Source organism: Gymnogyps californianus, chromosome 25 (genome assembly GCF_018139145.2).
Source record: "Gymnogyps californianus isolate 813 chromosome 25, ASM1813914v2, whole genome shotgun sequence".
Lineage (NCBI taxonomy): Eukaryota > Metazoa > Chordata > Aves > Accipitriformes > Cathartidae > Gymnogyps > Gymnogyps californianus.
This window is the reverse complement of record NC_059495.1, coordinates 2,947,544-2,974,759: the sequence shown is the minus strand read 5'-3', so window position 1 is coordinate 2,974,759 and position 27,216 is coordinate 2,947,544. Positions and strand designations below refer to the sequence as shown.

The window sequence follows — 27,216 nt, the reverse complement described above, 5'->3', positions numbered from 1 at the left end:
GATGATAAAAAAGCTGAGCAGCAGCAGGCTGGAAATCAGGCAGGGCACTGAGTTTTGGTTTATATGTGCACACTGTTATTTACGGCCTGTTGTTCATGGGCAGGAATCCTTAAACAACCCAGACAAAGTTGGGAGGTCTGAGTCTCTTCCACTTTCCTGCAGAAATATCTCTAGGGCAAGATAAAACACGAGAGAAATCACAGGCAATCAGCCGGCGAAGAGTGTCTGTCCATTGCGTCTGTTGGGTGCCATGTTTGCATTTATGTTGTTTGCAAAGATTTTTCCTAGTTGTCAGCTCTGATGGGTCATGAGCCGCCAGAACATATATCACATTTTTCTCATAAAAAAAAAAAATTGTTTCTATCTTCGAACAAATTATAGTAGAACAGAGCATGGCATTCCCACTTGCAATAGTAGAAAACATTTTCTTTAACTTAAGGAGATAGTGAAATAACAGCAATGTGTTATATACTAAAAGGATAACGGGATGAAAGACAAGAGGAAAGCAAGACCACAGTCAGAAAGCTGTGACTGGTTAGCATGCATTTAAACTATAGGAAAGTAGGAGTTTTGATCTTTTTCACAAAAATTGCAGGCCTGGCCAATACCAGCATGGTTTGGCAGGGGTGCACTTTTCACCAGGTCTTGGACAGAAGACCAGAGAGTTTGTATCCTTTGGTAATTTCCCATGACCTGGCATCTACCCCTCTGATAAAAAAGGCTTAATTTGAGTCAGGACAGGGAGAATCAGGGGGTTGTGAGCCTGGTGGGGGCAGTCAGATTAGGGCTGCCAGCTATTAACCAGGCGCTGAAGTCACGCCTGAGTCAGCAGAGTTTCGGCTTTGTCGCGTTCCCATTGTGGAGGCGAGTGAGTCATCACTGGGCTGAGCCCTGAGAGCTCCCCTGTTTCCTGCTCCAGCTCTGAGCTGTCAGCCCAGGGAGGGAAGTAAGGATCTGATATTCTCTCTTTCTGTGCCATCAAGTTTATTTTTGTTTTTATTGCATCTCTTCAGTCTCAAGTTCCTTCATTTCGGAAATGAGACTCTCTATGGGTTACTATCTTGATCCCCTCTTCACAGCTCTTCATTAAATCCCTCCTCCTTAGCACCTGGAGAGCTCTAATAGTGAGAATATTTAGCCCTGGACCAGAGCTCCTTGAACAACATCCAAGGCAATGCGGAAGTCCAAGAAAGAGGCAGGGCAGAGAAAATACTCATGTACATTTGGGGACTCAGCCCATCAAGATAAGGTCTCAGGACAGTCTCAGCTTAATTAGCTTCCCCCTGCTGAATGCTTCAGCTTCTTTCCCCTCCTCCACACTTGATTTTCCAGCTGTACTGTTCTTTTCTGCCCTCACCCAACCACCAAATAAGCATTGGCTCTGAATGTGGTCCTCTTTCTCAGTCTTCCCTCTTGTTTACAGGTCAGAGTTGGTAAGCAAGAAGACCCTGGCTTTTTCCTTGCTGGCAGGCAACAAGATGACTCTTGAAAGAAGGGTCTTCGATTTTTTGTTCTTTGTCCACCCTTGTCTTTGCCTGGCCAGCTGCCTGCTTTTCCTAGTGCAGAATTATGATCCTGGCCATATTCACTGGTGCTCCTCCAGAGGAACTAGGGGCTAGGGATGAGAAGAGGCAAGTGAGTGGCCTGGGGTGTGGTAATGATGTTGGAGAGACACAAGAGGGCTGGGAAAATTTGTAAGGCTAAAATGGAGGGAGGGCAAGTCAAAGCAACAAGCATTGTAGACCAGGTTGAGAGGCAATCCTCTCCTCGCTTATGGAGACAGGTAGCGGGGGCAGAAGGGAGATAGGACTTGCTGTAATAAGTTGCATAAGGCCGCAGGGGAAAGGAGATGAGAGTCTTCTGAACCCAGGCGCTGGACAGGTATGAGTAAGAGCGCACAGTGGGAAAAGAGCTGAGGAAGGAGCTGGAGTAAAGTCCAGTCCAAACGGCCTGGAGGGACAGGCTGCACAGACAGGAAAGTGGGCCAAGTACTGAGCACTGGTGCACGTCAAGTAGAGGCAAGGGGCAGTCTGGTTTGCTCCTCAGGTGTGTGGGAACTGGCAGCCCTTGCCGAAGGATTAGCTGACATGCTTGTGGGGCGGGGCCGGCAACGGGAGCTGGCTCCTCCGCGGTGACTGAGGAGCCTTTGTGCTTTGTTGCTGAGCATGGGGTTTCACAGCTTTATTGCAGGAAGGCCTTTCCCAGTGCTGTGTCAGCTCTTTCAGCAGGAGCCCGGCTCTGCCAGCCTTCCTGCTTTTGCCATGGGGCATGTTCCCCTCCCCTTGACTTGGGGGGTGAAGCAAAGTAGCTGTGTGAAAGCCAGGAAAGGTACAGCAAAGAGCGAAAGCTGGGAGCAAAGGCAGGCATGGTTGTTCCGTTCCCACTGCTCTGGTTTGCAGCCCTTTTCCTAGAGAACTAGAAGGCTGGCCACAACTGAGGCTGTTTGCAAGGCTGAAGCACAGACAGCAAGAACTAGTGGTCTAGTCTGGTGTTCATCTCTGCTTTTCGCTGCCTGTTTGATCTGTGGCCAGTCTCACCCTGGCGTCTGCTTTTCTTTCATCTATTTCTATGAAGAACACCTAGGACAAACATGGCCTTGGTCTTGTTTAGGGCCTTTGTGTGAATCCCAGTGGTGGCTCAATGAATAGACTTCCCAAACCTTAACAGAGAACAAGTGGATCATCAATGGATCAGGCCCTTTGGGAACGATCTTTCATTCAAGTGGATCCTGAGGCTGTTTGTGCTCTATTTATCTAAAGAGAAAATACTGCATAGGCAGGAGAGGGCAACCCTGCTTTATCCCAAAGGCTCCACTGTCCTGTCCCAGCAGACAGCCAATGAAGGGCTGGCTAGAGACCTCATTCAATACAAGTCATTGACCAGTCCTCAGATAGTAACATCTCTGCTGTTGCTACTATGTTCTAGTTCTGGATATGAACCAGTGACCTAGAGTAAAAGGCCCTGTGTTTCCCATTTGCAAGCCAAAGCCAAGCCCGTTCTTTCTTTTTTGAGAGGGATTTGGATGAGAGCCAGATGGGCCATTGTACACGCTGCCATTTCCCATCAGCTCCCATAAAGCTCCCAGCTCTCAGCTGGGGGAAGGGATGCTTGGGCTTGCAGTTTCTCTTGGTGTGCCCCAACCCGATCACAATGTTATCTCAGGCCTTTCCCTTTCATGTGCAGCCATGTCACCTGGAGCTATAATCTTGCCACATCTCTTACTCTCATATTCTTTCTGAGGCCCCCTCCCCTTGTGTTGGAAACTCAGTCTTCCTGTTCTAATCCCTTTGGTGTTCAAGCTCCACACTTAAGTGGGGCAGAACTGAATCAGTGCATGACAGAGGGACCTCCAGTGAAAGTCTGCTGCTGCAGGAAGTGCATGTTGGTGAGTCACTGGAGACCACTCCTTCATTGCAGTCAGCTGCAAGCCATTGACTAAGCGGGGTGAGGCAGGTGCTGTGCTCTTTTGGAAGAGCAGCAGAGTACTGATTTGAATGCCTGGCAATCAATACAAAGTCTCTCTGGCAAGAGGAAAGGTATTAACCCCAACATCTTGGCCAAGCGCCAGCTCAAACCTTTGCTTCTTGCCACCTGAAATTCCCCTGCTGGGATTTAGGATCTTCTTTCCCGTTTCCCACCCTGCCTAACACACCTGTGGCGTTCCTTTGGGCTGTTGGAGGCTGGTTGTGTTCTGCCCCGCAAGGGCTGCATTTCAGACCTTGATTTCCACTTAAAAATAGGGAAGACTTGAAAGATTAATTCAGAAATACCAGGAGAAAAATTTGTGAGTGCCACCAGCTGGAAAGTTTTGAGCTCCTGTTCCATCCCATTTTTCCCCTCATGGAAAGTTCTTGGAGATCTGTTTGAAGTGTCTGTGAGGCATACGGGACCATGTACAGGACATCATTGCCCATAGCCAAGGTGCAGTGCAAGGGGCTGTCTCAAAATCAGGTGCTTTGTGTAGGGTCTTTTGTAGGTTGAAGTGTGATACATTGTTTTGTCCTTTTGTAAGGTCTGGCTACTGTGACCCTTCAGTTTAGTTCTAAGTGATGAAAAGACTATTAGGACTGATTCCTCTGACATTTGCATCAGCCATGATATTGCCACACCGAAGGGTGGCTCATCATACTTCTGCCAAGGGCAGTTTCAATGCCCTTGGGGTGAGATGAGTATCAGGGAACAGGAGGGAGAGAAATTGGTGAGAGGCTCAGCAGAGGCAAGGTTGTGCAAAGCAGTGTGGAGTTCACATGGTTCTTAACAAAGAGGCATTGATTGGAGGCTCACTGTTGTGACAGAGCTCACTAGTGCCTGGAGATCATTTCCAGAGCTTTCTATATGGGGGAGCAAGAACCAGATTTGCAAGTGTGGGGAGCCTCAATGTAACAGCACCTCCCAGGCTTTTAGGAGAAAGGGTTTTCAGGTTCAAGAGCCACCAGCTGCCACTTAGTCTGCTCCCTCCCCAGTGCCCCTCACACCCAGGGAGTCCAGACCTTCCTTCCCAGCCCACTGCCTGTGCCGCAGGGCACTGTGAGTTCTGCACAGTGCCCCCAAGGCCTTGCATGACCTAGTAAATATCTGGGTTTGGGATCGTGGGGAAAGGCATCAACACAAACCACTTCAGAGGCCAAGGTGGAGGAGTAGGATCTCAGAGGTCTCCACTAATGAGGTCTTGGCACCAACATGTCTTTGGCACTCAGCTGGGCCTTTTTTACTGCTTTTGGTCCTTAACAAAAAATAACACCAAAAAACTAATGAGTAAAACACAACTCGGCAAGCTTCAACCTATACAGCTAATCCTTCCTCGTGTGCTGGCTGCCCCCTGGGAGGTGTCAGAGTGGATTGGTGGGCACTGGGAGATCTGGCATAGGAACTGCAAATGGCAGGATGTATCCCAAGCCTTTTCTCTGCCATACCGACCACACACATCATTCAGCAAAGAAAAAGCAAGGCGAACCCCTGCACTGCACGTGCATGCACACATCCTGCTTAATATGTTCAAGTCTCTCCAGAGGCTGATTAGTGATTTTATTTTCTCCTCCTCTCCTGGCCTTGCATGCTCATTGCCATCAATTATCTATGCATTTGCCCTGATGAATTATTGAGCGTGTAACGGGGCGAGAGAAGACCCACCATCCCAGCTCAGTCACCTTGCAAACAAACGCTCCCCAGAGCATGATGGAAGCTAGTTTGCCCTCTGGCTTCTGATTTAGGATTGGGAGTATGGGAAGCTGATCCAGCAACTGGCAAAACCCCTTTACTCCATCTGTTCCCCTTTCTCATCATTGCTGTTGAGGTGTGAGTGTTATTGCCATGGTACGGAGCAGAGCAATGGGTGCGTTATTTCCCTGATGAGAGGCTTGGAGGAGCGGAACATAAAGAGTTTACCCTGTCTTGCAAAAGAGCCATGAGTTATTCAGTCACCTGGAAAGGAAACACGATTTCCGCAGAGTGTTTGGGGTTTTTTGGGGTATTTTTTGTTTGTTTTGTTTTGTTATTTCTTCTGCTGTTTTTTTTTCCCCTTTTCCCCTGAAGCCTCTAGAAAGTTTGGAATGTGTTTTTGTTAAAGCTGCTACATGTAGTGGCCTGAATCCCAGCTTTGGCAGCATTTTGTTGTTGGCAAACAGTCCTCAACTGGCACCGGCTTTTTCCCTAGCTGAAAGTCTTGACTCTTTACACCTGGGCAGAGGAGGGTTCTGCAGGACCGTTCTGGGGTCTGATTCAGGGTCAGGTTCATCAGCACCAGAGTCTGCTTTTTCTCCAATTTGTGTCCAAGTACAGTCTGCACTGATGCATGGATCCCATGGCAGGGGCAGGGTAGAAGGGGGAGAGTAGAACTGGGAATTGTTACTACCACTCAAGGTCAAGAAAAATCACTTGATTTTTAAAAGGGTCATGCATTAATTTGCAGAGAAATCATAGTATAAAGAAAGGGCATAGTAATGATGAAGTGAGGGATTGGATTGATCTCTCTCTTGTGATATGTCACATTCTCTGCCAGGTTGGCTGACTATCTTTATTTAAGGGGCACATCTTAGTTGCCCATCCTTGGGCAGTGGTGGCCTTCAGCCTGGCATAGTCTTCTGCATGCTGTGCTCCTCGTCTGCACGCCACGCTAGGGAGAGACTGGGGCTGTCCTCCCAGCTGCCCTGCAAGGGCGACTCCGAGGAGAGGTCGGTGGCTTTCCGTCCTCTCCTCTCTGGGGTTTGGCTCATCTCTCGCTTCTCTGGCACTGCGAGGAGGCGCTGGGCCACGACTTCCTGCTGTCGCGAACGGGGCCTCTTTTATTGGGATGTCGAAAGCCTGGTTCAAAGGGAACCGCTGAGGCCTGTGGGGGGTCAGGGAGCTTGTGTGGGAGCGGAGCCAGCTGTGCCATCGCCCCAGCCCTGGGCAGGCTCTGCTCGGGGGCATGGGCCCTTCATGAAAGAGGTGGGGACCGCTGCTGATGAATCCGCTCTCCTCCAGCCTTGGGAGAAAGAGGGAGTGCTGAGCACACCTACAGCCAGGCAGCCGTGAGATGGGCGGCAGGTTGTTCCCAGGGCCTTTGCTACGTGATTGCTTTTGCTCTCCGGCAAGCTCCCACACGCTTCGTGAGGCTCTAAAGACTTCAGAGGCAGACTGCTTGGCAAAGCTGTTGCTCACCTCCGCGGGTGTGGGCAATTCTGCAAGAGGCTCTCTCACCTCCAGGGTAGAAGGAGCAGCATATGCTGCAAAGCATGTTGGAGACATCTCACGTTCTTTCCCCAGATCCCAGCATAGCATTATCTAAAAGCAGCTCTGCTCTGCACCCGGTGCCGTCATTTCAACAGGAAGGCTGTTGTGGGCCACGGGGTCCCACAGGGCACAGGCCGGACTGGTGTCAGAAAATTCTTTCACTGTGTCTTATTGCCTGGACATCCTTCTCAAGTAGGCCAGTGCCTCCGGTTGGCATGGAGAAACATGGTCCAGCTGTGACTTTATCAGAGCAGGAACATCCCTTCCCTCTGGTTTCTGGAGGGACATGCACGGCAAAAGTGGCGCTGGCTACACTGGGAGGAGGAATGTGCAACCCTGCCAGCTCAGCTGACAGCCTCTAAGGACTCGATGGCTTCATGCATGCAGGCACATGAGGGCACCAGTGCTTTGCTGTGGCTGTAAGCAGTGCTGAAAAACATTCCTCGGCACCCAGCTGCAATGCTAGGGTGTGGGGCAAACCAGTGCTTGACTCAGGGAAGGGGGCAAGTTCACACAAAGCTCTAGAGACTGAGTTTCAGTCTTAACTGCTGATGACTGTGGTCAGCTGATGGCGTCTCATGGCCGGCCTGGATTGTTGAGGCTTGTCCTCAGGGTCACAGGCTTGGCATGGAGGAAGGGAGAAGGCGAGAAAGAAGAGGCTGAGATGAGATGTGGGGACTGAGATCAGGCTGAGTACAGCAGGCGTGGAGTGAGGGGGCAACATGGGAGCGTGCTAGGAGGACGGTTAAGGCGGTGTTTGTGGGTGAGAAGACTTTGGTATGCCTGCACTTGTGTGTGTGTGTGAAACTGCAGGAGGGAGACTCTTGCTCAGGTTCACATGTACAAGTTGCAGAGCACATCTGCCAGGGGTCTGTGGGGGCTAAGACTGAGGAGTTCATTTTGGCCTTGCACAGGGAGCCCGTTCGTCCCCTGGAAGAACAGGGTGAGGGTGACATTTCAGAAATGCTCTGTCCCCTCAGTTAGAAGATGCTGTCCTGTTTCTCTTGCTATGCATTTTTTTCTTTCCCCAGCCTCTCTCTTTCATTACCCTTTCATGTTCCTCACTCTTTGTACATCTTTCTTTTTTTATTACCCCTTTCTTTCCTTTACTCTCAGTCTCCCAGAATACATCCAATTTCAGATTCTGCCAGAAGCAGTGAGCAAAACCCGCTCTTCTTGTTCTTACCACCTTGCTTCTCTATTGTATTTATCATATAAATACTGGCTGTATAATTACCAGAGCATTATCTCTAAACATACAGATCAGGGAAAGACACAGTGTTAGCCAAAGATGAATTTCAGGGTCAGTCTGGTGGGAGACATTTCTCTCCAGCTGTCAGGGGAGGAGTCAACTGAAACAGAATAACAGTCATGAACACCAGCCACCACTTTTCCCAGGCACCTTTCATCTTTACTCCACAGAATCAAGATGGAAGGTTCCTAAGTGCAGCCACTTCTGGGGTTAAAAAAAGGCCACAGAAATGATCTAGATCATGGAGGTAGATTGTGCAAGGTGTATAGGCACTGCCGTAAATCTATTCTTATATGGGAACTATTGCTACTCTGAAATCAGGGCTGAGTCTTTGCAGCTCGTTTAATTACTGATGCATTTCCAATAGGATTAAATGGATGTCTGACTGTGTGTTTGCATATCTTAGGATATGCTGTGCTGATAAATATCAATGCTTTCATATGCCTCCAGATACGCATGCTCTGTATATTTACAATAACTGATTTAGTGTCATCCAAAGTTGAAGACAAAAGGAAGGAAAGTATTATTGATCCAACCTTGTGCCTTTTGGTGATCATGAGCCCTAGGTTGGCTGCAGAGCATTAGGGCTGGTCGAAGTGAAATGTGAACATCAGCTGTGTTCACAGAAATGAAGCTGCAGGAGCTGCAGGTGGATGCAGGTAGTTGCAGGAGGTACTGAGTACCTGTAGCCATAGACTGTTCTTGTATCAGCAATGCCAAGAAGAAGCAAATGGAATAAATAAAGGAGTTCATGGGCCTGATGTCCAAGAACCATTCTTTTTCTCTCTTTCTCTGTCTGAGAAGTACACATATATTCATGTCTTTCCATTTTATTGCAGGGCTGCAAGCTCAGATTGTCTTGGTCAATGACACAGTCTCGGGGTTTATCGGGACAGATGTGGTCCTGCACTGCAGCTTCACCAATCCGCTCCCCAATGTGAAGATCACGCAGGTCACGTGGCAGAAAGCCACCAACGGCTCCAAGCAGAATGTGGCCATCTACAACCCTGCCATGGGGGTCTCCATCCTTTCTCCCTACAAAGAGCGGGTAACTTTCCGGAATCCTTCCTTCAAAGATGGCACCATTCAGCTCTCTCGGCTAGAGCTGGAGGATGAGGGAGTTTACATCTGTGAGTTTGCTACCTTCCCAACCGGCAACCGGGAAAGTCAACTGAACCTCACTGTGCTGGGTAAGATACTGGACAAGCTTTGTAGTGTGAACCGTTGCCTCCAGTTAAACAGATCTGGAGGAACCTGAGACTCATGTCCTGGGAGCTCAGGGCAAAGGTGAATCTTGGGTGTAAATTTTACCTATGATGATCTTTCAAGTTGACTGTAAAGAGGTGAAGAGCAGGGAACCCAGGGTAGGTGCTTCACTGAGCTATCACAGGAACACCTCTTCCTCTTTCCAGGCCTCAGTTCCCCCTATCTCTTAATGCAGGTGCAATAACAGTGACCTGTTCCTTAAGGGAGTGGTGAGTTTTAATGAGCTGGTGGCTGTCAAGTGAACGGAGAGAAAAGACAACAGAGAGATCCTAAGCACAAGTAGAGCTTGTCCGTGGAGCTTAGGGTTGTGAGTGAATAGACCTCATCCAAGGTCTACATGATTCATTTGCTCTCCAATTTTGTTTTCTCATTCTAACATAGGGCTGAAAACCTATGGCAGGAAAGGATTGACTTTCCATCATGTATCTGTGCATCTGGGGCACTTCCACCAGTCTTTCCCCAGAGTAGGTTGCTGGCAATTTGCAGCAGCTCTGGATTCACCACAAGGTCTGTCACAGGCTCAGTGGTGCTAGGTGTCTCTTGGGTTGTAGTAGAGAGGGTAGTATTGGTTTTCTAACCATCCCTTTGTACCCTTTTCTTCTCCTCCTTTTTGCACTTCCTTGCAGCCAAGCCCACAAATCGGATGGAGGGCACCAAGCGGCCACTTATTGCTAAGTCTGGCAGGACAGAAAAGATCTTGGTAGCTACCTGCACCTCCTCTAATGGGAAGCCCCCCAGCACTGTCACCTGGGACACCAAGCTCAAAGGGGAAGCAGAGTTTCAGGAGATCCGGAATAGCAATGGCACCATCACAGTGATCAGCCGGTACCGGCTAGTGCCGAGCCGGGAGGCCCACCGGCAGCAGCTGATGTGCGTGGTCAATTACCAGCTGGACCGCTTCACCGACAGCATGACCCTCAACGTGCAGTGTAAGTGAGCATGGGCAGGGCTGGAGAGCAATGCTCCGTGGTCAGTCCCTGGGGTGGCTGATAAAGTCTGGCAAAAGAGGATTTTTCTGAAGGGAAGGTGTTGGTCTGGTGGAGGGGCTGAAGTAGGGAGCTGCTCTCTTTTTCTGGAGAGTGAAAACTGAAGTGATCCCTTGGAATAATCATATGCTTTCTCTTTTTTGCACCTTCTTTCTCTCTCTGCCTCTGCCATGTCCCTTTGTTCCTCCCTTTCTCTCTCTCCTTCATTCACCCTCTCTCACATTCCTTGTCCCATCATCTTTCCCACCTTGCAATCTCTCTCCTTCTCCCACCCCTGCCCCCTCATCTCTTCCTATTTAATTTTCTCCCCCTTCCTTTTCCATAACTCTTTCCTCTCCCTTTCCATCCTGCTTTTCTATCTTTTTTGTCCCCCTGCAGATGAGCCAGAAGTAACTATTGAGGGCTTTGATGGCAACTGGTTTCTCAACCGGAAGGATGTGAAGCTGATATGCAAATCTGATGCCAACCCCCCAGCTCACACCTATGAATGGAAGCTGTAAGTGCCTACAATGCTTCTGCTCTCAGCAGCACATACGATCTTTGAACAGGGCCAAGGAGTCTCTGTAGAAACCTCAGTCACCCTCTGGTCGATTAGGGCCCAGTCCCATTACTGTCAGTGGTGTCACTCCAAGGTAAAACCTGTGCATGTGAGGGGAGAGTTGGACACTTGTAGTTGCTGGAGCTGTGCTCCTGCGGAATGCTTGGAGCTGATTTTGGTTCCCTGGCACTGCTCTGCCAGGAGGCCTTCATTGCAGACTGGAACTGGAACTAATTTCTTTATTTGCAAACCAGGGAAGCTGCTGTCTTCAGCCTTGGCCTTTCTGGCTCACCTCCTGCTGTGCTGGCCATCCTCTGAAGCTGTGCTTGTCAGATCCAAAACAAGGCTTGCTGCCCTGCTAGCCCTGTCTAGAGGGCAGCCTGTGCTTTTGAGGCAGGCAGTGCAGTGTTTGAAGCGACTAGGGCAAGGGACTTGTTTTGGGTGGATGGGCTTTATCAGAAGTTTCACGTGGCCTGTGGCCCCAGCTGACAGAGCTGGGACTAGCAGTTTAGTTGAGCCACACACAACTCACCTTGCTGTGTTCACCTTGCAATGGACAGAGGTTATCCCCTGTCTTTCAGCTGGGTCTTCCCCCAGCATCTTCCAGTTCATACTCAGGAGAGAAGGGCAGTAGGTAAGTATCATACACACCCCCTCTCCACTGCACTGGGATGGAGCTTGCTATCAGCGCAGTGCAGCCTCAATACCCAGGATAACTTCCTATTGTCACTTCACTGGAATAATATTCTGCCCTGGTGACGTGAAGCAACTGAGGTATGACAAGGTGAATAATTTGCCCAGCACCACTAAGTGCTTCAGTAGCAGAGCTGGAAAAGAACCCAGGATTTCCATTCCTTAAAGGGGCACAAATAGCACAAAATTTCTCTGCGTGTGAAAAAACCTTTCCCTGGACTCCGCCCCAGCTGTAAGCAGGAGCTCCTCTTTGGAGCACTCATCCCCATGCAACTGACATTAAACAGAAGCAATTCCTTGTCCTCCAGGGTTTCAGCTTTTGGCTGAACACACTAAAGGGACTGAAAAGTAAGCAAGGGGTGTCTGGGGAGTCAGATGGGAATTGATGCAACCTGATGTGGTTCTCTGTCCCTCTCTTTCTTTTCTATAAGCACTCATGTAGCTTTAAAAAAGAAAGATCAAATGGATCCTTTCTTCTTTTCAGCTGCCATTTGTCATCAGGAAAGAGGCTTTCAAAATGGCTTTGCAAGGAGCTAGGCATATTCTCTCTCATTTTGTTTCCCAGATCAAACCGTTCACAGTGAAAGTCTGAAGAGGATTGTTTTTCTTGCCTTTTTTCTAGTTCTCGTCCCCAGCTCTCGCCCTCTGTTGGTTCTGCCAGTTCAACTTAAACTCCGAGGGGGCTCTCTGGGTTCCTCACAACATTGCCAGGAAAGTGTTAGAGGCAAAGATGCCCCTTGTGGCACCCAAGGCAGAAGAGATCCCAGTTCAGGCTAGCTCTGGGTAGCAGGGCTGGCGAATTGAGCTGAAGCAAGCCTTGTGAGATGGAGCTGGGGACATGAGGCAGGTTTTCTCTCTGCTTTTGGGCAAGTCATTTCATCCCTTTGTTCTGCTCTTGTTTACATGCGGGGCTGGAGGCTGAGCGCTTGCTGAGCTGGGCATCAGGCTCTCCATGGCAGGAGTTCTGTCGCTGTGTACAGACACAGCCAGCAGCACAAGCGGCCCCTGATCTCTGTTGGGGCAGTCTGCTCCTGCTGTGACAGTGTTGCTGAAGGCAGGCTGAGAGCTGAAGCACGGGGTAGCCAGGTGCCAGACATCTCAGCCAGGTGATGTTTCTGTAGCCCAGGGCAGGAAAGAGGGTTAGTTACCAACTAGGCTCAAACACAACAGGGGATGCAGGTGTCAGGGCTGAGCATGGCGCTGCATGACTGAGTCTGAGTAGGACGTGTCATTTGCACACCTGGTTTACACACTGCGCTGGTCATAAATTCAGCTCTGGCAGAAACGATTCTTGGGAACAGCACATCTTTGAGCCAGGCATTGAGTTAGTCCCTATGTGCTTGTAAGATTGATTATTTTCTTTTTTAACACTGGAAAGAGTTGTTTTCCTGTGGATTCTCTGTGAGCTATGTGTATGTCCATTTGTCTGTCTTTAGCCTGCAAGGGTTTCTTGCCTTACAGCTAAGGCTGGGAGCATCAATACTTTGCTTTGAGAAGGAAATGTGGGGAGAAAAATGGAGAGAGAGAAAGCACGGAATTAAAGAGTACAGGTTTCTAAGCCCGATAGCGCTTCAGTCCGATTCCCCAGCTTCTCCCTCTTTGCACACTTGGTGGGTCAGTTAGGACTGCGTATAGGATTATTGACCTGAGAGGATGGAAAGGAAAGATGGAGTGCAGCTGAAGGTAAGGGGAATGGAGGCGGAAGAAGAGGACAGTAGAGAGAGAGAGAGGGCAAGTGAGACTGGGGGAAATAGAGGTGGAAAGGGAGGAGGAAGGAAAAGCTGGGGCACAGAGTAGCCTCCTGGCTCTTTCAGCCCAGACTCCTGCTCTCCTATTCTTGGCCCCAGGCTGCCTGTGAGCAGGGCCCTGCGAGGAAGAGGCAGACCAAGCAGATGGGATGAAAGCCTGATAAATAACTGTACTGCAGCCAACCACCTAGACATGTGGCGCGTGTCTGTGTAGGGAGGTAAGGAATGGGAATAAGATCCATGGCCATCCCCTTCCTTCACACAGTGCCACTCTGGTAATATCAAACTGATTCCTCATTTCTTTGGCTGGGCAGCCAGAGAAATAGCTACCAGTATCTTTGGTTTATCCACATGCTCATATGTGCCTCTTCCCCTTCCTGGAGGTCAGGAAGCAATTACTGCTGCTGATGTTTTGCTCCTGCCTGGAATGTAAAAACCAGCCATGCTTTCCTCTCCTCTCATTTGGATCATGATGAGCAACAGTCAGGGGAGCTGTTAGAGGAAGAAATAGCCTTCTTTAGCATCCCACACCACAGTTTTTAGATGTGCCCTTGTCTTTGTAGATTCAGGGCCCTATAGGCAGAGGACCAACCTTAGGCTATTCTATTCTTCCATCAGCTTTGGGATCATTGGCTTGATGTAGCTAGGAAAGACTAATGTGTTTGCTATACATATGTGCCTATGTGTATATGTAGACATGCAAAATATGTGCATGTGCATTTAGGCACTTCTTTACAAACCTAATTATACCCCCATTATTCTTTTTTGTTTCTTACAAATTGCTGACAATATGTGCACATTTTTGTTGGGAGGAGGGGAAAGAATTACTTGAGTAATTTTTAGTTGCCTAAGAGAAGTAATTACTTTACTTTGCTTCAGTAATTAAGAATAACCAGGCCATGTGTGTCTTTTCCTAACACACAGGGGTTTTTTTATTTTTTATCTGCCTTTGTTCATTTATTCTGTGTATCTCTAGACTTAGTTTTGCATTATTCCAGTTTCACACTTATCTGACTGTTCTGACATGGGCAGGTCATAGATGGCAGGGCTCTAAATCAGCACCGCTTTACTCGAGCTTGAGTCACAATTAACACTGGCTGATCAGCTGCGCAGGAGAGTTACATGGGCAGGAAATTGGATTAAAGCAGGGTCAGGTTGGTGTCCCATTCCTGTTCTTTCCATCAAATGGAAAGCCAAGGATGGAGGAACACCCTGAAGATGAGCCTGCTAGAGGTGAGCCACCCGAAACAACAGAGTGCCCTGGCCATGTTACCCTAAGCTTGTACCTACTCAATCCTGTGCTGGAAAATGAACTGCTTTAAGGCTCTGAGTCTGTTTTCTGGATAGGAGAGAACATAGACTGAAAGTGCTCCACATCCCGTTAGCCAAATCCAAGGGGCTGTATGTGACCCAAATATGTCCAATCTCCCTTGTAATCACAGAGAAGGGAAAGAAAAACCCAATCCACGTAAAGAACCTGATTCTCATCATGCAATGGATTTACCCTGGAGACACTCTACTGACTCTTTCCTGTAATGCTGCTGTCTGAGGGTTTGGTTTCAAGGCTGGCTATATTAATGGGTATTTTCCAGCCAGCACCACCAGGTTCTGGACATGCCCAAGAGCAAGCGCAGAACCAGCATATCAGTGTCACCTCTGCAATACTGCTTGACCCTAGTGTCATCTCTGGGGTCAACCATGATCTTTGTTTCCACTAGGCCAAATGGGACTCTGCCAGGGAGCGTGGAAATCCAGAACAACACCATCTACTTTAAAGGGCCTGTTTCCTACAGCGTGGCTGGCACCTACATCTGTGAGGCCTCCAACGCCATCGGTACACGGTCGGGCTTGGTGGAAGTCAATGTCACAGGTAGGAAAACACTCAGTGTGCTTTGAAAGACAGAAGAGGAGGAGGTGGTGGGGAGAGGAGAGTGTGAGCAGCTGACAACTACCAGTCAGTTACATCTCCTTAACGTCTGTCTTAATCACCAGTGTCTCCTTCTAGGAGTGGGGAGTTTCATGATGCAAAGGGAGCAGTGAAGTTCTTCGCTTTGCACTGGTTTTGCACTGGTTTGGCTTGGATTTTTTCTCCTTTCCTCTTGTTGTCTTTTCCTTTCTTACACCAAGATACATTCGTTTCCCCTTTGTCTTCTGGTTTGGATTCAGAGAGATCATTGGACGTGTTAAAAGTGAAGACATGTCAGGGAGGTATTTGTTAGAAGGTAGAAGAAGGAGTAGGATGAGGATATAGACTGCCACTGGGGCAGTAAAGCATGAGGTGGATGAGTCATTTGTTCAGGATGATGTTTGGTGTTTCTGATGTCAGGCAGTGCTCATGATTTTTCATTTGTGCTCCTTCCAGTGCCGTTCTGGTCTGTGCACTTGCTCACCTGGCTGCCACAGATTACCAAGAGGCTGTGAGCACTTGAGTAGCTTTGTCTGGGCTCCAGAAAGGAGTAACATCACAGGATGCAGACAATGGGAAGTGATGTTATGTGATGTCGTATGAGACAGAAGGAATTTGACGACTTGCAGATCAGTGTAGCCACAGGAGTGAGGAAAAGACGTGGATATGCTTAGGTAGTGTCAGGGAGAGAAAGTGATGTCAAGAAATAGGTTAAAGAGAAGAAATAACATATGGCAATAGCCTGATTTCAGAGAGACAAAGGGATATTCCAAGGCATCACCAAAGGGGGAAAGTAGCTGTTGGTGCTTTGAGAGCAGGGAGGGGAAGTTTACCCCATTCCTTTGGGGTAAAAGGAGTGATTGGTTTTATCAGTGGCTTAATGACAGGCACTGACCAGCAGCTGTGGGTCTCACAAGAGAGATGGAAGTACCTCTTGCAGTAGTGAGTTGGAGCACTGCCACACTGCAATGAGCTCCGGGCTCTCGGGGGACAGAGGAGGGAGTGACCATCTGATGAAGCAGCGCTGCCTGCCTGGGAGACATGCCTGGCAGCTGGGGCGACTTGCTGAGGGTCTCCTCTGGCCCCCCAGCTGGCCAGCAGCGCTGTGGGGGCTCAGCGCTGGTCTCCTTCAAGTGCTCCCCCTACACCCCAGCATGGGACCATTGCCAGGTGGGCAGGAAGCACAAACCACGGCACACAGCCACTTTTCCAGCTAGGCTCATAGCAGGGACCGTGGGGTGTTGTAGCTCCAGACCTGCTCTCTCTGGGGAGAGCAGCGGGACTGTGACTGCAGCTGGGTGAGCTAGAGAGCAGCCGGCTGCCCACATCCTGCAGATACCACAGACAGCACAGGTGCCTGTGAGCTGGATGGGCAATGAGGCGCGCTGGGGGCTCCCAAGGCATGGGAAATACAGGACAGGTTCCCAGGGTTGTTAGCCCTTCCTGCTGTCCAGCTGGAGGCACATCAGAGCGCCTGCTGTTCTGATAGCAAGCCACCTCTCTGTGCCGTCCCAGTCCTCGAAGAGTTGTCTAACCTGAGAGTGATGAAATGGGCTTCTCAGAGGGGCTGAGCTCTAGCCCCGTCCACCCGCTCTCTGCAGTGGTAAGTGCTGAGCAAGCGTAAAGACGAGGCCCAGGCAGCTGAATTCCTGAAATCAGCAATAACACTGTGTTTGGCACCCTCACCACCTCAGTTCCCCTCTTCTGTAACATGGGTAAACCAGGCTAATCTTCCTCTATCCGAGTGCTTGGAGGTCAATGGATGGGATGTGCTAATTAGATGCTAATTACCAAGTATTTATTTATGATCATTATCACTGTAGCAGGCCTTTAATTCACACCTCCTGTCCTGGATCCTTGCCTGCTGAGTTGTTCCTGGTATAGGCTTTTCTCTGGGGGATTTTTCATTTGCCAGTGAAAGGCACCACAATAACAAAGCTCTTTGTTCAGGACAGACATGGAGCAGCACCCGCCCTGCCCAACCGCCTAAAGCCGAGGGAAGGTCATGGCCAAAATCCGTTCAGCCGCTGGGCATTTCATGGGAGTTGCCACCAAAGGCACTGTGTTTCTGGGACAGTGCAGGCAACTGCCTGGTACAAACTGAGCAGACTCACTTCCCATTGGCACTAGAAAACCATCCCATGCAGTAACTAGCACCTTGGGCCACATTTGAAACAGCAGTCGGAGGGAAAAAGCCTCCACGCTCAGTCCCCAGTCGCAGAGAAGGAGGTGGGATAGGTATTGCAGAAGACTTAGAGAGGAACAGGCTCTCTTCACCATGTCTCATTTTCCATTTCTGCATAGCCTGTGTGTCCATTTCTTGCTGTCGTTCTGCCTGTCCAACCACCCCATATCTCTTGCGGTGTCAGGACACATGTTCCCAAACACGAGATACAGCCCTCTCTTGCTATTTTCTGATGCCACCTGCCAGCGTTTTAACTGTCTCAGCGCCACAATAGCATTGCAGCCCAGGTGGGCTGCACCGACTCGCCTGCATTGGCACGGGCTCCTCTAGGGATGAGGGTCTGTGGGTTCCCCCTCCGGGCTTCGGTAAATGTCTCCCTTCCTGATGGTTTTTCAGGGGACTAGTAGAGCATCATTCTCATGCTTGATCAGTGCAGTGCCGGCAAGGGAAGCAGGGACTGGCAGGATTTCTGGGGAATTACTTTGGGTTGATGTCTGCCTGCCTGTAATCTCAATTTATTCCCAAATATCCAAATTGTGGGGTGAAGTTAAATGAGAGGGAAGGAAGGGCACACCCGCAGCTGCCCCACTAGGAGGGATTAGCAGCCAACCCGTTAGGCCAGGCCTCCACCACATAAAAAACCCACTTTTAATAATTCATGGGATCTGAATATGTTTATCCAGCTCTCCCTAAGGACCGATTAGGCCAGTTCTGGGGAGGGCTCAGCCGTCCTTGCTCAGCTATTACAGGTACATTTGTTTGGGTCTTGCAGGCAATTTAGGGATTGTCAGTGGACCACGAAACCTCTTTCAAGAGCTGCATGCAATAAATGGAGTTCAATCTAGTGAGCAGCCAGCCTTGGGAGAAAAAAAACAGAAGGCTGATGCAGAGAAAACCCTGCAGCAGCTTTTCCCCCTCCTGTCTCCCCGGGTACAGACCTCCCCCCTCCTGCCACCCAGCATCCTTCCTGCCAGCCCTGGCCCCAGAGAGGAGGAGTGCAGGGCTAGTTCAGCCCCCTCATGGGGAGGGCGATTTGTTCAGAGGGAGAAGGCTGAACGCTTCTATTAGAGTTGTAGCACATTAAAGAGATTGATAAGTGGAAATTTAATATTTTATTCCAGCAATCTGTTCCTATAATAGCTTCTCCTGCCTTGCAGGACCTTTGTCAGGTGCAGCCAAGCCATGTAGTGTGACACGTAACTATTTATTACAGGCAGTTGGGTGACATAATAAAAGGCTGTGGTTATAGACTGCATGCGTGTCCCTGCGTGCCTGCACACGAGTGTGGTGGTCCTGCACAGAGAGCTGGTCACGTACATATACACATATGTGTGACCCCAATCTGCATCCTGGCATGCAAATGGGCCTCCCAAACCTGCATGCCTGCACAGGGATGCCTTGCCGCACAGTCACATGTGCATGCAGATCGCAGGAGCATCAGTGCATTGGCATGTGTGAATATGCATGTATTTATGAACATGTGCTTGGCTGTATGGGCTTGTGTGCAGCAGTGCGTATACATACCCTGGCCCTTGTGCATGTGTGTACATATACATTTGTGTGTGTATGCAGGGGGACATTCATGCACTTGTGTACTGGCTTCAGCCAGAGGAAGCACAAGGAATAAGATGTTAAAACATCTCTTCTCCCCATGGGCCTTCAAGCACCAGGCAAACATCAAAACCGAAGGAGAATCACAGTGCTAGAGCTGGGGGAGCAGGGAGAGCAGAGCCTGTGCTGAGGCAGTGACCGCTATCCGCCTCTCTGCTGCAGGGCTCCTGCCTGTTTCCCGAGCCAGGAAGGGGTCTTTTCCTCCAGGATACTGCAGGCTCCCCCGGTTGCTTGCTTGGTAAGCCCCACCTCTGCACGCCCCAGATTTCCAGGAGACAGGACAAGATGTGCAGGTGCCCCAGGGAGGGGCTGTGAGGACAGGAGGCTCTGTGCCGTTCCCTGCCCGGGGCCGTGCCAGCCCATGCGCAGGCAGCTTTGCAGCCCTGGCTTTGGATGTGCTACAGGCTGTGGGGGGGAGAAAAGGCTGGCAGGGGCTGACGGTCCCCCTGTTTGCTTGGCTTGCAGCAGGGAGTTATTTACACACCCCCAGTGATCTCATCCCAGCAAGGCCGCTGCAAACAGCCCGTGGGGCTCACTGGAGCCCTCTGCCATGTGGCAGCAGGCCTTTGCTACGGGCTCAGAGTGCCAGAGAAAGCCCTTTCCGGGAAGCATTAAATCCTGAGCCCAGAGCAGGTGCACCCAAAGCCCAGCCGCCGGCCAGGGTCGTGCCACACTGCACCAGCAAGTGCTTGTGGCTGCTTTAGGTGGGAGGACATAGGGCTGGGGGCTAAAGAGGAGCAAGCCTGGGGGGTCCTTCTGATGCTAATCTTCCGGATGGCGGGTAGGAGTGTCTGCTGCATCCTGTCTGATGGCATCTGTGCCAACGGCCCCTGCGGGAGCAGCGCTTGATTGACAAGCGATAGGTGACCTGACAGAGAGATTAAAACCTAAGGCAAGTTTGGCATCTGGCCTAAAAGCCGTCACACTCTGAAATGCCAGTGGCAGCTGCTAAACTTCTGGATTAGTTGCCAGTGGTTTTTCTACCCCCACCACCTCTTCTCCCCACCACCCTACTCCGCACGAGGAGAGCAGAAATCCCTGGTAGGGAGAGGAAAGGCAGGATCCCTTGATGCCAGAGGTGGGCATGCATAGGCACAAGGGCTGTTGTGAAGGAAAAGGACAGCAGTGCTACAGGCTTCTCAAATTGCAGCCCTGTCTGGGCTGAGGCAGGTCCAGCCATATCTTCCTATCTTCACTCATGTACACGTCTGTAACACAGTGGGTCAAAGTCCTGGGATAATTTGGCGTGGACTGTACTGGCAGGGAAAGTTTGCCATCAGCAATCTGTCTCTTAAAAAACCCCACATGATCACCACTGTATTTGCTGAGGCCATCTGGGAACTGGGAAGCTCCATGAACACATTGGAATTAAGGTTCCTGCTCCTCCCCGGAGCTGCTGCTTGCCTTGGCTAGAGCCAGCTAAAGGCCCCCCTGCTTCCCATTGCAGCGGGTGTTTGATTTTGCAAGGGAGAAGGAAATCCAGGGCCTTCCTCTGGAGGAGCTTCATGCAAGGAGCAGCTTGGGCTGACACATGTCCAGAAGGTAATTTCTCATGGAGTTTGACATTTTCCTCAATGCCCACGGCTACAGTGAGAATCTCAGCTGGTGCTGGGCTTTTCCTTGGCCCTTATGATTGAAGGGAAAAGGATGGAAATGTGACTTCAAGAAAAAATGTGTCCATAGGAAGTAGTATCTTTTAAAATACCTAAGCAGTGTGATGAGCAGAAGGGCTTTTGAAAGCTGGTTTCCCGTGGATCTGCATATCATAGAAAAATTACTTGGTGTCTAAAAATACGCTTTTTCTGATCTGGGCCCTTCCTGCCCTTGGGAGCAGCCTCTTGTCCCTGTAGGTTCTCTGATGTCTAATGAGATTTAGCTCCCACCTCTGCCAGGGATCCCACTCCAGCTCCCTCCAAGAGCTTTATGATAGGGATAATTTTGGCTCATTCTTCTTCTGTCAGACAGCACTGAAATTGGCCAGCAGGTTCAAAAAGCATTAGATAAGGGATTGATGGACAGGCAGGATGATTTGCATATGTCTCATTTTTATTGAAACCAGCCATTAAAAGAAAGATGTAATGTTTAAAACGTGTATTTTTGAAGCCCCTGTTGTGATGGGGAAGGCCTGGTTTGTCTCTGCAGTGGCAGCACTGCTATGCCCCTGGGTGCTGCAGGGAGAAGGCAGGAGCTGGGGCAGGGAGATGCTCAGAGCCCACTGCCTTGCATGGAGGGATCAAAGAGAACCTGTGGGCTCGGCCGGGTGCCAGAGTGAAGCCCAGGGCGACCCCCCGTCTCCCTGTGCTCCCAGCTGCCACCCCAGAGGTCTCGCTCCTGGCACAGGGACAGGAAGCTGGGCTGAATGCAACAGCTGGCAGAGCCGGGCAGCGGACAGATAGTGTTGCTGCTTTAATTCCTATTCATACAGCACTCCCTCTTTTTATGAGGGCTGGGGGGTAACAGGAGGGGGGGAGGCTTTTTGTGCTGGCATTAAAGCCTAGCTTGTTCCCCCTCCCTCCACTCTGCTGTCTCCTGTTTCTCCAGTCCGCTTTTCACAGTGGCTTTAATTCTCTCCAGACTCTTCCTAATGGATTTTTCACATGGGGCCCCCAGCACGCTTAGGCACTGCACCAGTTTCCAGAAATTTCACGCACCCCTTGAACACAAAAAGGGGATCCTTTTCCCACACTCTCCCCTCTCTCCCTAGGCCCCAGTTCTGCTCTTTTTTGCACCCCAGACACGAAACTTGGTGGGCAGAGGGGTCAATCCCCCTTTGTGGGGCTGACAGCAGTGGATGCGTGCGGAGCGACACCCGCTGAGAACCGGACCTGTCCCGGGTCATTAATGAACCTGGCCGTTGAACGCGGGGGCACCATGGCAGGAGGCTGCAGGCACGCCAGGCTGTGCCCCACAGCTGCGGGGCACGGGGATCCCCGCCGGGGCCTGGCTCTGGGGCAGGGCTGGAGGAGGCGGGAAGCAAAGGGAGCCAGCTGCGGAGGGAGCCGGGCTGGGGCGCAGGGTGGGACGCTGCTCCCTGCCCACCACCTGGCCCTGCGAAGGTGACCTTGTAGCAAGGCAAGAGGCACGCCAGGGCAGAGCCCAGGCCGGGGACCCCTCTCCCTTCCCGGCTCAGCCCGGGCTCGCTGCTCGCTGCAGCCCAGCGGCCACGGAGAGGGGCTCCGGCAGTGCCCACCCCTGCTCCGGAGCCAGCGGCGGTCTGTACCGCCATCCAGCGGCGGTGTCAGGCGTGTGCCCTCCCCGGCTCCGGAGCAGCCTGTCCCCGTCCTGTCTGGGTCACTCACGCCTCGTTTCTGCCCGTCCCCCCCGAACTGGGGCTTAGCCACCCTCCCCCGCCGCATCCCCAGAGCCGCTCGCTTTTCCAGGCTCCGGGGGAGCGCGGTGGGTGGACGAGGGGGGAGGAAACTATGTGGGTAAGGAGGGGATGATTTCGGCTGCTGGCTTGCGATCTTCCCATCTTTCTTCTCCTTCTCTTCCCACAGTTTGGTTTTGTTTTCTCTGGCATGGGAACTGGGCCACTGCGAGGAGGATGGGGATCTAAGCAGAAAATAGTTCCTTCCCTGAACGACGTGTGAAATCCAGCACAGTGGCGTGTTAGTTTTCGTGTCCATGGCGTTGGCAGTGGCAGGGGGGTGGCATGTAGGCGAGTGCTATCTCAGGGGCGGGCGGCACAAAGGGCAGGAAAAAAAAAAATATCGATGAGAAAGGTAGAAAAACATTCCCCCTTTCGCTTCATGCGTCCAACCTGGGCTGTTAATGAGGCTTTTAATAGAAAAGTGGGCCAAGCTACTTCTGAAATTGTGCACAGACTTCCCCACTCAGATCTGTCTGTTTTCCAGAGCTGGGAGGCAGAGGGGATCAGTATGGCTCTCGGGACCCTGCCCCCAGCACGCACACCATATCTGGGTCTTTTCAGGGTGCGGTGTTGGGACCCACGGTCCCATGCACAAAATCAGCCTTGCTGTGGGGAAAAGCAAGGTAGGAAGAGGCTTCAGATCAGAGCTGTGGGGTGGGGGAAAATAAAAGATATAGCCCCTGGGGTCTGAGCCAGCTTGCTGGTCTTTCCCTGCACCCACTTAAGCTCCAGGTGGACCGCTGCTTTATGCACAGTTTTGGGAATTGGGCACCACGGGGTTGCAGAGGCTGTGATGGCAAGGAGCAGGCCTGGGGAGGTGGCATGGGCAGGGGTAGAAAGAGCTGTGTGGACGCTTGTGCGGTTGAAGCTGAGCCCTCAGCAGCCAGGATTACCAGGGGATGGACGTGACATTTCTTGCTGTCCCTGCAGAGAGGTTTTGCATTAACCAGCTGGCTATGACAAGCCTTCTGTTGATGCAACATGTGGTTTTGGCTTTCCAGAACCCAATCCCAGCTCCCTATGCTGAAATACATGCCCTCGCTCCTGCTCTGAAGGCTGTCTTTGGAAAGAGATGCTGGCTCCTGCCGGCACAGCATCTTGCTCCTCGTTCTGGCTGCAGCAGGGAGCCCCTCCGTCTGCCTGTCCCCCAGCCCGTTCTGCCCAGTGTGCTGCTCTGTGTGTGGTTTCAGGCTCGTGAGACTTTGCTCAAGACAAGTCAGCACTGCAGAAACCAAGATGCTGTTGTTGGGATGATGTCTCAGGAAAGGCAGGAATGAAACAGCTCTCAGGCACAAGCGAAACATTTATGCTGCAAGGATCAGGCCAGCAATTGCTCTAATTCAGTACCCTTGTCCAAAATCTGCAGCTGTTTCAGGAACTGCCTCTACCCGGAGGAAGCTCTTTTCTTCCCTCTTCCTTAGGGGCTGGACTAAGCTGTGCTGCAGGGAAACCCGCTCCCTGCCCAGCTCCTGCTTGTGCAGGGCTTCCTGCCCTAATGCACAAACGTGGCTGCCAGCAGCAGGCAGTCCCGCAGGCACCTGAAGAGGGGGCAGGAAGCAGACTCTGCCTCATATCCCTTTTGAATTTGCTGCCTTTGAGGCCCTCCTTCACCATCGCCCCATCCTGGCTGCTCTTCTGGGAGGGCGTGCTGAGATTGCTAGTCGGTCTGCACCTCTCCTTGGCTGCCAGGGTAAAAAGTGAGGGCCAGGAGGCTCCAGAGCAGCAATAAAGGCTTGCAGCTATAAGCAGGGCTGGCAGACAGGCCTTGGGGGTGGAAAAAGCGGTGCGAGCGGTCTGAGCATGGTGTGCGAGGGCAAGGCTGCCAGGGGGCATTAACCAGGCGCCTGCTGTCTAAATTCAGAGGCAGGTGAAGGATTGAGGCAGCCATGTGGTGCTTAATGCCTCATGGACACGGATGCTCAACAGGCAGTGTGTGAAAGCTGAGTTTGGCCAGGGGCTGTAACCGTGCCCAGGGAGTGTTAGGAAGGTTGATTTAAGTCCAGGATCAAACTTCATCTGTGCCGAAGTGTAGGTGCTGAACTGCATGAAAGAGAAGAGAGCTTCTTTCTCATCTCTTTACTTTTTTTCTCTTTTGAGTTATTTATTTTTTTTTTAAATAGGTCAGGGTAACTGTAGGAACAAGATTAGCATGAGTAGTGGCACTATACTGGCCACAGTAATAACAGAAGAAAAAGAAACAGTGGGAGGTCTGTGTCCCTGTGCTGCAGAGCACAGCCGGGTCAGCAAGTGGGTTCAGGAGCCAGCCGTGACCCTGAGCAGCACTGTGCAGCCGCAGATCACTTGTGGGGTGGGTGGGAGGGGGATCACAAGGTGCCGCTGCCCTCTGGCCTGACCTAGACTGGTTGGGGTCAGGCTGGGCTGGGATGCCGAGGAGGGGGATGCAAAGCTGGTGGGTCTAGCATGGCATCTACGGGAGCAGTCGTGGCAGCTCGGTGCCCACCGTTGGATGGGGTTTGGGTCTTGCTCCCCCGCAGGAGCACCCTGGGGCTGTCAGTATGCTCTGGTAAACTGGACCTGAAATGTCACCGAATAAAACGGAAAGCATCTGGACTCAAGGCACTGGGCTTGTGGGATCTGAGCCCGTCTGGAGAAACCAGGTGGGGTGGGGAGGGAAACACTGCTTCCAGCCTGCTGGGCTCCTGCATGAGGCTTGGCGAGCTTGGCACGGCACGCTGCGTTCCCCTTGCTGAGGCAGAGCTCCTGTGCGCTGACCCCTGTGAGGATGCACCCTTTTCCCCTTTCCCTAGTTTTTCCCTTCCCTGTTCCTTACCCTCATCTTCCCACCCCCCCACCCCCCAAAAATGGCAATGAAAGCATGGAGGGAGGGCGCGTTTCCGCATGGTTTGACACTGTTCCCCCTTCCATCTGTCTTTTCCTACCCAGAATTTCCCTACACCCCGTCTCCAATCGATGATCGCAAATCCATGGTGCAGCCGAATATCCCCACACCGGTGATTGGGGGCATAGTGGGAGGAGTCTCGCTGGTCCTGGTGGTGGCTGTGGTGCTCTTTGTGGTACTCCGGCGCCGGCGTCACACCTTCAAGGGTGACTACAGCACAAAGAAGCACGTGTACGGCAATGGCTACAGCAAGGCCGGCATCCCACAGCATCACCCCCCCATGGCCCAAAACCTCCAGTACCCCGACGACTCGGATGACGAGAAGAAGCCGGGCCCGCTGGGCGGCAGCACCTACGAAGATGAGGATGAGGATGCGGGAGGCGAGCGCAAGCTGGGTGGCCCCAACAAATACGAGGAGGATGCTAAGCGGCCTTACTTCACGGTAGACGAGGGGGAGGCGCACCCCGAACCTTACGACGAAAGGACACTCGGCTTCCAGTACGACCCCGAGCAGCTCGACATAGCGGAGAACATGGTCTCACAGAATGACGGATCTTTTATTTCCAAAAAGGAGTGGTACGTGTAGCTCGGCACCCCATTGCTACACACACACACACACACACACACGAGTGATGCCCTCCCACTCCCCCTGCTTCCCTGCCAAGCGGAGCCGAGCAGAGCCGAGCGTGCCGCGGCCGCTTGCACACACACTGCACGCACACTCACCCCCCGCACACACACGCACGCCCCGGCCAGCCCCAGGCGCTCAGCAGAGACTTTGGACGCTTCCAGCACTGGCAGGAAGGGCAGGCTGGGGCGAGCAGGGAGGGAGGGCAGCTTTGCTTACAGATCATTTTTGGGGCGTACGGGAGGTGGGAGGTTGGGTAATTATTTTCTCGGTTTTGGTTTTGCTTTTTGATTTCTCTTGACGACTTTCGTCCCCTTCTGTGGTGTTTGTATTGGTCGGTGGCTTAGGTGTTACTATTTGCTTTAACGACTGTTGCCCAGCCTGTATATTACACTCTGTTTGTGTCTTCATGTCTCAGAGTGCCCTTCGGCCCCACTTCCCTCCCTGAGGTTCCTCCTCCCACTTTGGCACCCCTGAAACACTGGAATTTGTTTGTATGTTGTCTTCTTTGTATTTTTTTAACCTTGGGAGGGGGTCAAGTGGGCTGTCCATAGAAGGACAGAGGCCAGGAAAGCTTATGGCAATGGAAACGTAGGTGCCATTATCAGGTGAACTGATTTTTTTTTCCTAATCACTTTCTTTTCAGTGGGGTCTGGGTAGCATTCCCATTGCCCACTGCACGCCTGGGGAGATCCACTCCCAGTTTTTAATGACTCGATAAAAGGAAAATGAGGAGAAGGGGGGAGAAAAAGCCCTAGAACAAACGCCAGGTGCATGGGCTGATAGCAGGGCAGGGAAACAGAGCTGCCATTTTCCTCCTGCAATTTGTTATTTCCTGGCTTTTCATTTTCTGTCTTTGAGTGCTAGAAAAGGAGTATTTATTGCTGACATTTTTTCCCCTGTGATGGCTCAGAGAAATGCTGGCTCTTTTTGTTCTTGTTGCTGTTGTTGTTGCTAGTACCAGCCACAGAGCAGTTAACTCTGGCACAACGGTTGTGCACGGTGTGTCGTGCACAGGCCTTGCTGCCATTGCCTGGGGAAGGGGACCAACCGATACCACTTCACTTCTCCCACAAACTCACTGCCTTCAGCTCTGGTCTGCAGACCCTGGCAGGGCAGATCTCCCAGGGTACCATCCAGTGTCTTTGAGGGCTTCAGTACAGGATCAGGCCCCTAAGTTTTATTGTACCACGAAGACTTAATTGTCATGTGTTTACGCTTTGGGGGGGGGGGGGGGGCAGGTCAGAGCATGGGGGTGCTTCTCTAACTCTCCTAGCAACAACCCCAGCCCTTAGATATATTGCTTAGTCTGCATTGATTGCCACTTTTTCAATATCACATCCCTGTTCTAAGCAAAGGCTTGGTAGACAGGGCAGGAGTGAGTGAGCCTGGGGTATTGATCTCGTCCTCCTTCCCTTGAGCCACTGCGTTGTGATGGGGAGGCTTGGATTGCTGCTATCTC

General features: G+C 51.4%; 1 protein-coding gene across 2 annotated transcripts in view; it reads left to right on the top strand.

Moving 5' to 3' along the window:
- The window catches only part of NECTIN1 (nectin cell adhesion molecule 1), a 104,558-nt gene that overhangs the window by 38,821 nt on the left and 38,521 nt on the right, over window positions 1-27,216 (top strand). The window contains exons 2-6 of one of the 2 annotated variants that reach the window (XM_050910967.1): window positions 8,803-9,153; window positions 9,856-10,158; window positions 10,594-10,711; window positions 14,913-15,064; window positions 25,171-26,966. In XM_050910967.1, coding sequence (XP_050766924.1) covers window positions 8,803-9,153; window positions 9,856-10,158; window positions 10,594-10,711; window positions 14,913-15,064; window positions 25,171-25,712 — 1,466 coding nt within the window. In that variant the 3' untranslated portion in view covers window positions 25,713-26,966. Of the gene's footprint in view, window positions 1-8,802; window positions 9,154-9,855; window positions 10,159-10,593; window positions 10,712-14,912; window positions 15,065-25,170; window positions 26,967-27,216 lie in introns of those variants that run through there. The other variant, XM_050910968.1, reaches the window with a different exon arrangement.